This window comes from Temnothorax curvispinosus, unplaced genomic scaffold (genome assembly GCF_003070985.1).
Source record: "Temnothorax curvispinosus isolate PA1 unplaced genomic scaffold, ASM307098v1 QBEX01005182.1, whole genome shotgun sequence".
NCBI classification, from domain to species: domain Eukaryota; kingdom Metazoa; phylum Arthropoda; class Insecta; order Hymenoptera; family Formicidae; genus Temnothorax; species Temnothorax curvispinosus.
Window position 1 is genome coordinate 139,806 of NW_020214962.1, and position 10,117 is coordinate 149,922.

The 10,117-nt window shown below is 37.8% G+C and overlaps 2 protein-coding genes across 2 annotated transcripts in view; both read right to left on the reverse strand.

The window, feature by feature from the left end:
- Positions 1-836, reverse strand: part of LOC112454617 (F-box/LRR-repeat protein 2-like) — a 5,015-nt gene extending 4,179 nt beyond the window's left edge. The window contains exons 1-2 of the mRNA XM_025016114.1: positions 698-836; positions 297-615 (exon numbers count right to left, since the gene is read on the reverse strand). Of these exons, the coding sequence (XP_024871882.1) occupies positions 297-615; positions 698-836 (458 nt within the window). The remainder of the gene's footprint in view (positions 1-296; positions 616-697) is intronic.
- A 2,418-nt stretch (positions 837-3,254) lies between these two features.
- On the reverse strand, positions 3,255-4,225 carry LOC112454618 (mediator of RNA polymerase II transcription subunit 15-like). Its single transcript, XM_025016115.1, has 2 exons — positions 4,124-4,225; positions 3,255-3,700 (listed from the first exon to the last, which is right to left on the reverse strand). Coding segments are annotated over exons 1-2 (447 nt in total). The 5' UTR covers positions 4,125-4,225.
- Between the last annotated feature and the right edge of the window lie 5,892 nt (positions 4,226-10,117).

Here is a 10,117-nt window from a genome sequence, read left to right on the forward strand (position 1 = left end):
ACACACACACACACACACACACACACACACACACACACACACACACAAGCGCGCGCGCACGTACGGACATTTTGTAAAAATATATGATATTTCAACGTTTTAGAATATTTTATTAGAACCCATTGGCAAAGAAAACTGAAAAAAATTTTTCACAAGAAACAAAGCTTTCTTTATGAGGAAGCACAAAGAAAATTAATGTAACTTTTTCAAGATCTTCGAAATGCAAAAGAAGCAAACACTTTCAATCAAGAATATAGTAATGTATTAAGAAAAAAAATTAAAAAGCACACACTTACTGGGGAAGGTACACTTTTCGTAAATTCTTACAGTCAGCGAGAACGTCAATATCCTGCGATGTAAGATTAAGACAGTTCTCTAAACGTATTACTTCGAAGTTAGGACACACATTTATAAACTGTGTTGCAGCTGTATTTTTTATATAGACTCCAGGTTCAAAATTGAACTCACGCATCCGTGGATTTTTTTGTAGTATTTTGTAAAAGCATTCAGCATTTATATTTGTATAACAAAGGTTTAAATGTTCCAAACCATTTAATTTCTCGAGATACGAAAATCCTTTGTCATCTATGCCATTACAATAATCTAGATTCAATTCTGAAAAGAGATATGTTTTGAGCATATACAATAATCCCGACAATTACATTATGTTTCATATACTTTATATGTATATACATACCTTTCAAATTTACACATATCTCTGAAATTTTAAGTAGGGCAAGATTATTGATAGACGGGCCGGAGTATCCTAATCTTAAGTGCGTTAAACGGCTGCCACAATTATCAAGAAAGTTTTTAAAATCCTCAGCCCTAAACATGCTTCTTGTAAGATCTAACTGCTGCAAATATTTACATCTAGATGTAAAGTAATGAAATATTTTCCACATTACGTATTCTGGAGTTTCAGAACATCTCGCGGAGTGTATATTCAAACGTGTATAGAGATGAGGGTCTCGTATCAAATCATTGAAGCGTTTATTTACATAACTCAAGTGGCATAACGTCATCGAATCCAAGTTTTTTAATATTATTAGTAGTATTTCATCCTGCAAAGATAAAATATAAAACTTTAATACACGAGATAATATTGCAATAAAGATGATAAAAAATAGACTTCTAGAATACTTTACAGGAAGCTCAGATATATTGCTACGTGATAGCTCCTTGGATTCATCCGAAGAGAGTTTTATACATTTTGCACAATTTGAATGACGAATTACCTCCAGAGATACATTTTTGTGCATCAAATTCTCTCTCAAAATACTCTCCTTAGAAACCCTTCTTATGTAGCTGCAAATAACATCGGAACAAATTCATTTTTATTATTAACAGAATAAAGAGATTTTAATATTACTTAATGTTGATAATAATACCTTCCATCCCTACAATATTCCATTATAATGCAATATTCAGAAAATGTTGTTGCAGATAATCTATATCCAAGTGTGCATTTTTGAAATCTGCTGTTAAATTATGAATATCCTCATGGTGTGGAAAGTACATGCAGTTAATTAAGATTAGTTAAATTCTTCTCATAATTTCTAGGACGAACCAACTCTGATGTACCGATAAGCATTACAGCATCTAGCTTTGTGTAAAGAGGTATTTTATAGAAAAGTGTATCTCTGTCTTCAAAAAATAGCCTTAGCATTTTCGTTTTAAAGTCACGCAGGTGTGATAAGGGTGGAGAAAATAATCTTGATGTCGGGGTTACAGTCTCAAACCGTTCTCCACTATGAGTTTTACACCATTTAAACTTCTCATTGCACAATTTAAACCACTCATTATTAGAATCATCTTGAGCCAAAATTTGAATTACGTCTCCAGGATTGTTTCGTGAAATTTCGTATATAGAAACTCTGATTGGATATACAGCTTCATGAAACTCGATATCTTCAAAAAAGAAAATATAATTATACTCTCTTCTCAACAAAAGCGTATTTTCTTTAACAATATCTTACTTGTGAATTCAGGTATCACATACCAATATAATTATTTTCGATCGGTCTTCTAAGTTGAGACCATGTATTCGGCCGTTGTATACTATAATACTTCGTCATGGATTCTTCGTATTGTCACGGAGTTATTGAAATGTCGATCTCATTATTCCATCTATTCATTTTCTGTTTTGAAAAGTCAAAATGTATCAAATAGTAGGAAAAATCTTGTAGCATATAAAAGATCCCGATTACTTTGTACAGGACAATATAACGGATAATACACATACTATAAAATATGTTTCTCCATTGAAAAACACGAAGAATAAAATAGAATAATTATTTAGTTTAGAGGACCAACCTTCTACGACCTTGATCTTGACATATATATATATTATAGGGAGCACTCTCCTGATGAGTAACCTTCCAAAGGTTTTAGCCGTCATTCGTTATTTATTAAAACGTTAATAATAAAAAAGTTTGAGAAATATAATAGTGCTAATTAAGGAAAGTCAATTTGCTGATATGTGTTTATAGACAGTATACATGTGGGCGGAAGAGGAATTCAGCCTCTTCCTTTATGTATAAGTCTATATATGTATATATATATATATACCTATGTTACGTCCAACCCCGGGATTAAGATATGAAAATCTGGGAAGCAAGGGAAAGGCTAGCCAGAGGGGTCGGGGGAAGGGAGGACGCAGCTAGATGCTTACAAATGTAGCTCGCAGGTACGCGCTCTGAGACGCGTGGCGCGAGCCGAACGCACTTTTACGACTCAGAAAAGGTCAACGTCCGTAAAGACGTTAGGACGCCTTTCGTGAGCAGTGCGATCATCGGTCCTTTTTCGAGTCAGAGAATTTAATCCCTTTAACTCAGGATCGGACCTCGTGCAATTTCGAGTGGTGGAAGAATGGTGGGTGAGGTCTTAGATTATAAATAAATGGAAATTTATATTTAACGTAAATAAAACATTTATTATAAATCGAAGTTAAGTAATCTGTCGATATTACAATAGGTGAGAACTAGGCAAGTTAAACGGGAGATTGAAAACATTTTACAATGGAAATGTATATGTGTGTACTTCTCGCGGGTGTTACATAAGTGCGGGGGTGATCGGGCAAGATTTCTAAGGGGATACCTACTTGAAAATGCACATCCTGCCCGCTATTATTACAATTTGTTTTAGGATTGAAGTTACATGAATTTACTGTGTGTGTGTGTGTGTGTGTGTGTGTTAATCGATGAAGTACAGTATATGAGAATTGAAATAAGTAAAACTTAATTTTATAACTATCAATCTAAGGTTACGATCTCAGGATCGCCTATTTCCTCGAGATCGAGAGTCGAGGCAGTTGAGGAGGTTGGGGACGAACTTCGGGAAGAGGGGGGAGAATCAGGAGGTTCTAGGAAGCGGGCTGGATCGGGGTTGTCGGGGACCACGCGAGGAGGGACCATGCGAAACGGAGCCACGCGGCAAATAGGGCGATGTTCGACAATTGGGCGAAAAGGCAGGACGACTGGGCGATAGGGCAGGATGTTAGTGGGACGATTCCGGTTCGAACAACCGGGTTCTTCTGTAAACGCTGGTAGGGGCGGTGGGATGGCGAGTCGCGGAGGACCGGCGTTGAGCTGCTCTCGGGGGAGTTCGATCTCCCGTCGCGCCCGCTTGTTCTGGCGATTTCTCTGTCGCCTGATTGTACGGAGGTTTGGTTCCTGAGGGGCCAGGACTTTCGGGTCCACTAAAATTATTTACTTAATTAGTCGATCTCTCTCGGACCCGGCCGGAAGCGAGCAAAAGGAAATCGTTGAGCTTAAAGAAAGGGGAGAGAGGTCAGCGGACGGCTGGGCCCACGACAGCGACGAGACGCCGGGAGCCAAGTCAGGCCTACCACAACGCCAACGACCGCTGGGAACTCGATGCCTACACTAACCGACCCACGAGCATAAGCTCAGGGAGGTCAGTGGACCAGCTGAGTCCACGACAGCGACGAGACGCCGGGAGGTAAGTCCGGCCCGCGACAACGCCAACGACCGCTGGGAACCTGCTGCCTACGCTGACCGACCCCCAAATATATAACGAGCTTCCGGGGTCCGACAATCGATAGACCGTTTAAGGGGGGCGATAACGCGGAAAAAAGGATTAAGAAAATTATGGGACTTACTACTTGATGAGTTCGAACGCGTCTCAGTACGCTTTCTCTCAATGGACGTTGGACTCGTCGGTGAGTGGGTTGGGGCGACTGGTCCGTCGGATCTGCTGCACTGACTCTAAACGTGACTCTAAACGTGAGCTTTTCGAATGAAGTTTAAATTGTAACCGAGCAATGCGGACTTGAGATGAGAAAATTTCTCTGAGACGGGTCCTGCGACGTCGCGCTTTAAATAGGAAGGTTCGAAGGATGGAAGGGGTGGATTTTGTGTGGGATGTGTCCGGTTTTCGTTTAAGGGATTTCTGGTTGGCGGGATGTTTCTGATTATTATTTAAGGGAATTCTTATTGGGCGAGATGTTTCTTGCCCAAGGGGAAGATTTTGGGTTTACGCCTATCCTAGAAAGCTAGAGACGGTTATCGATTTTTGCGGTTTTCTATTGGTGAGCCCCCTCTTAAAGCCACATGTCTTATTGGGGGTGTAACCCATCGGTTCTTTTCAGTGACGCATTTGTTTTTCGGCTATCGCCGATTTTTCTTTTATTAGGGTTCCTTACTTATCTCGCGACCCTGTCTCCCTCCTGACAGACGATCCATACTTCTCAATTTTAAGTGCAGTTTTATTGCAAACAGAAACTTCCGCCACGTACTCTTAAGATTTCTAAAAGCACGTATTAGTACTTGGCTTGTTTATTCTAATCTTAGAGCTATCTTAGCCGCATAAGAATTCCCGCGAAAAAGGGATATCGTAGAGTCCGCTGGACGTAACACCCCCCGCCTTAGACAAATGTTGGGGGTGTGTAACACAACATTTGCGGATTAATTGAAGGAACGATTTCCGTTTTTCGCAAGCTTCTTGGTCCCCCTTTTTTTTTTTTCAAAGGGTTCGTTCTTGGTTTCTATTTAGAGAAGGAGGAAAGAAAAAGGCAACCACCATAGCCCCTTCCTTTATTCTTTCGTCCTCCTGGTTTGTGCAATGCTGTTGCCCGCATGGGCATGTATTAGATTATTTTAGATCAAAGTTTTTAGAAAATGGTAATTCCAATTTACATGCCCATTCAGACGCACGAGGGATATTTATTATGTACGCATATATATATATATTTTTTTTTTACTAAATTTAATAATGTCTTAATATTATTCGCAATACGCAAGGTTTCGTTTCATGTGAGGCTATCTTTCCTTTCTTTAACGGGGCAATAACTGTGCCCTTACTACCTAGAGTGGATTGTCCACGTGGCTGTCGTCCGTCCCGAGACGTCCCTTTTTTTTTGTGGCAGTTTTTCAACTGGCTCGTACGGCAGTCCCAAAGCTCCTTGTTTTGTATGCCTTGCCGGCTTGCTGACAGGTTTTAATGTATTTGTGATTTATCGCGGGTTTAATACTTGCCACTTAATTATAGCTGGATTGTTATGTACTCGTCTGGCTGGGCATGGTATCCTAATGGATTAGCTCACCGAGGACGATGAGGAGCTAGCAGTCTTTCGTCTAGCAGTTGCTTTGTATAACAATGGTGGCAAGTTACGATAAATAGATGAAATTCTCAAACGGAATAACTCATCGGGGTGCCGTTGGTAGTCGGCACATTTTTTGTTTAATTTTATTCGAAAGTTTCCTTTTTTTTTTTTGCATTAAGTAATTCAAGGAGGGAATCTGCCGAAGCCTCGTACTTATTTGACAGTCAGGTGGCTATTATTTTTATGCTACTCATACTGTGTCCTTTTTTGTTATTATTATGATTATTGTTATTATGTATATACATATAATTTAGAAAGGAAAGCATCCTCGCTATTTTTCATCTTAAGGAGAAAGGTATATAGTGTAACTTAATCTAAATAGAAAAAAATAAAAGATTGGTATTGTGAGTGAATAACATAAAATAAAATTTTATTACAAGTTATAGGGTTGGAGTTATGAAATAAGAATTATAAAAATGTACATAAAACATATGGTGATAAAAGGATGATGGAGAAAAACCTGTTATGATTTATGAAATTAAAACCATGATTAGGACTAATATGTTAAATACTACGCAAATATTTGACAATAAGAGACGATAAAATTAAATGTCTAAAGTTATTCGCTAGAGCGAGCCTCAAAATTAATAACAAAGAAATGATTACGCAAAGAAAGGTTACAAAAGGCTCGCTGTATTTTATTCGCTGGGATTCTCTGTTTTTACAAATGGATGGAGGAGAGAATCCCAGGGATGGCCACCACCTCTTCGAATTCGCTGTGCTGGGCACATCCCATTTGCACGAGTAATTCCGCCAGATCTGGCGTCTCGTCTTCGCTCTCGGGCCTCGCTCGGAAATTGATGATGGCGGCTTCGTCCTTGACCGCCCGCCGGATCCTTATCCATCCCTCTCTTTTCTCGACCAGCCGTTTTGTCAGGGCGATGGACCTACGGGACCATCGCGTCCTTCCTTCGAGTGGTTGGAGGTGGGCTAGACCACAGGGGATGGCCTGCCATTCAAACTGGCGGAAGCGATCTTCGAGGATGTAGACCTCGAACATAGGCCGCTGGACGGCGCGGCCCCAGTCTCTGAGGGCAACCGTCACTCGGTCCCCTCTTTCAACTCGGAGCACGAAGCCCCTCTGCCACCGTCTTCCTTCACGAACGGCGACCTCCGTTTCGGGCACGATCTGGTCAGGTGGGAGGTGGAGGAACTCGCTCTTCCGATTCATCCTTCGCGTTAGATCCTCGATGAGCTCGTCGAGATCCTCACGCCCACCGTTGAGGTGGACCCATAGGAAAGAGGGGGAGTCCACCCGGATCACTTTTACCCCGAGCGGGCCGCGGCTCAACAGACTGGTGTTGATGCATTTAATCTCCATATTCCGGCTACAAGGAATTTGTTGTTAAAATATCTGCATGTCGCAGCATGCGATTATAGGGGCGGTGATAGATTATTATTATTATTATTATTATTATTATTATATATATATATATATATATATATTGTGACGTTGCGGTTTCGCCGCGGCGTGGCAGCGCTCCGCCGCCGTCACAAGGCAGTGTTACCAGATAGCTAAACTGAATCTCCCCAACATGTTCATGAATTTTCCCCAAAATTTCCCCAAATTGTTCATAAATTTTCCCCAAATATCCCCAAATGTATTAATGTATAAATCGCTACCCTGCTTTTGTGTAAAGCGCCTAATTTAAAAATTTATGTCTTTTATGGATTGATAAAAGGTAATACCAATATTGCTAATTCATGAGGGAGTACACTGGCGGTGCATCGTGCATCTTGTCGCGCTGGGTCTAAATATAACCAAGTCAGGCGTGATATCATGCATAGGCATGAAACAGACAATTACCACGCAACCGTAAATCGTACCCAGCTGCGTAATATTTAAACGTGCTACAGATTTACTGTAACATTTATAGAAATTATATATTTAACGCCTCGCATTTTCGTTCACGCTTTACATAAATACAAAAAAAATGTAGACCCCGATACTCGTGTAGTTTACTGCAATAGAGAAATCATTAGTGTTTATGTCATTATATTTAAATGATATAGTACACATTTTTTGATATATTATATACCTATTACATCATATTTAAACATTATATAATATAATCCAATATCTTTCTTCCTTACTAGAATAAGTATCAAACATAATACAGAGAAGAGAATTATTTTATACAGCTATAGATTATATAGTTATAGATAGCAATATATAATTATATAAAAAGCAATATATAAAACTATGCAATAATATACATATTATAGATATATTATTGCATAGTTATACAATATACCAACATAATTAAACATAACACAGTTATACATAGATGAACATAAAATAATTATGTATATATGAACATAACATAACATAAATGAACACTTAAAGTTACGTACATGAAAATATGTTGAATATTTCATCTTGCTCAATTTCTGTATTTTCAACCAAGTACATATTTTCAGAGTTAAACTTCTTAAGCATATTTGTTGTTGGCTGAAAGTTTTTACACCCTTGTGGCATATTAAACCGTATCCGCATAATTGCATCTGCAGTTTTTACAGCCATTCTATTCCTTAACTTGTTTTTTATTACATTCATTATCGAAAAAGCGCGCTCAACTACAGCATTTGAAAAAGGCAAACACAGCATTGCCAAAGCAAATTTTGTAATATTGCCAAATTGTTGTTGGCCAGCAGAGTTCTGATACTGAAAAACTTCAACCCAAAATTCTTCTGGAGTAGATAATTTACTCCACTGCTTGGTATGAAGAATATTCCATTCATCTATAGTCATATCAATATTTTTACATATGTTTTTAAATGCTACAACTAATTCAATTATCTTCGGCTTTATTTGTGACGTTGCTAGCTGTGGAGAAAGCAAGCTTATTTTTTCCAATAATTTAATATTGTCAGGGATTCGGTTCTGTAGCTGTTCACACAAACAGATCAAGAAGTCACGACATCTCTCTTTGATTACTTTAAGTTCGTGATGAGGCAAGCCAGAAGCTGCTTGTTCGAAAGAATACCCAAAATCGATAGCCTCAATTCTCATTACATAATCTTTGAAGTTAAAGCTAGCAAGATTTTTTTTTTCCAATTGTAGTCTTGATGGAGGTATAAGGATATTCATATAATAGTATAAAAGAGAGTGCAAATCATCTAAAAGTTTAAGAGAATTAGCATTTTCTGCTTGGAACGTTTTGTTAATCTCCGTCAGAAGTTTTAACATATGCTTCAAGAAAGTTAAGTAAACAAAATTAGACTGTGTATTAAACATATTATACAGTTGGTCAGCTGTGTAGCATCTCTCCTTATCTTTTACTATATTAAAGTGAAGTTTTAGAGCATCCCATTGATCAATTATTTTTGTTATTGCTTCACATCTTGCTAACCACCGTGTACCTGATAATTTGTCAATTTTAAGAGGTTTCTTATCTTCTAAGACTTTATATAATTTTGCATACTCAATTTGACGCTTAGAGCTGCAAGAAAACCAGTTGTGGCACTCTTTAACAATAAAATCTAGATTTCTTGGTAAGCATTTACAAGAATATTCAGCAGCCAAATGAAGAGAATGACAAACACATTTAACTACTACAAGTTCACTATTAGTTTCTTTTAAAATTGAAGCAAATGAATGATGTTTACCTACCATAACATTGGCTCCATCAACTCCAATTCCAATCAAATTTTCCATTTTAAGGCCATCTTTTAAGATTTGATTTTTAAAAGCTGATATTAACGTATTAGCATCACCACCCTCTATCTCTATTAATCTATAGAAAGTTGTTACGATTTTTTTCTTCGTTTCACTAAAATATCTAATAATAAGGCAAAGAATTTTCTTGGTATCCACTGCTGTGCTTTCATCGATGATCAATGAGTAATGTCCATTACCAAGATCATTAATAAGATCTTCCAAAAGACAAGGAGAGATAACATTATTTATTAGCGCTGTACCTTTAGTTCTATGGATTTTTATTTCACTTAATACTTGAGATTTGTTATCAAAAGTTGGTATTAAACTCCCAAGATGGTCAACTGAAGATACCGAACAATGTTCTGCAATAAAAGCAGCAATTTTTAATTCAACTACTTTTCTTTTATCCGATATAGTTTTCGTTACAAAATCTGTTATGTTCCTTGAAGCATGTTGAGGTTGAGAATACTTAAATGCGTCCAAATGTTTTTTGCATTGACCATGTTTTTCAATATCTTTCTTGTGAGCCTGAAGTGGACACCGACAAAGCTTGCAATACGCTTTAGTATTTTCACCCGGCAAGGCAGACAGCCATCCTATAATAAATATTGTAAATTACTACATAATTATTTGCATAGTAAGAAAAAATGTATCTTAAATTGTGCATATATTTATATGCATTGCTGATGCTGATATCGAGAAGAGGCATTAATAATTAAAAGTAATAAACTTACCAGAAAACTGTGGAATTAATTCCCAGGCTTTTCTATATGTCCTTTTTTCTTTAGACATACTAGCTTATTTCCTTTGTATAAATTAATCTCAACTAT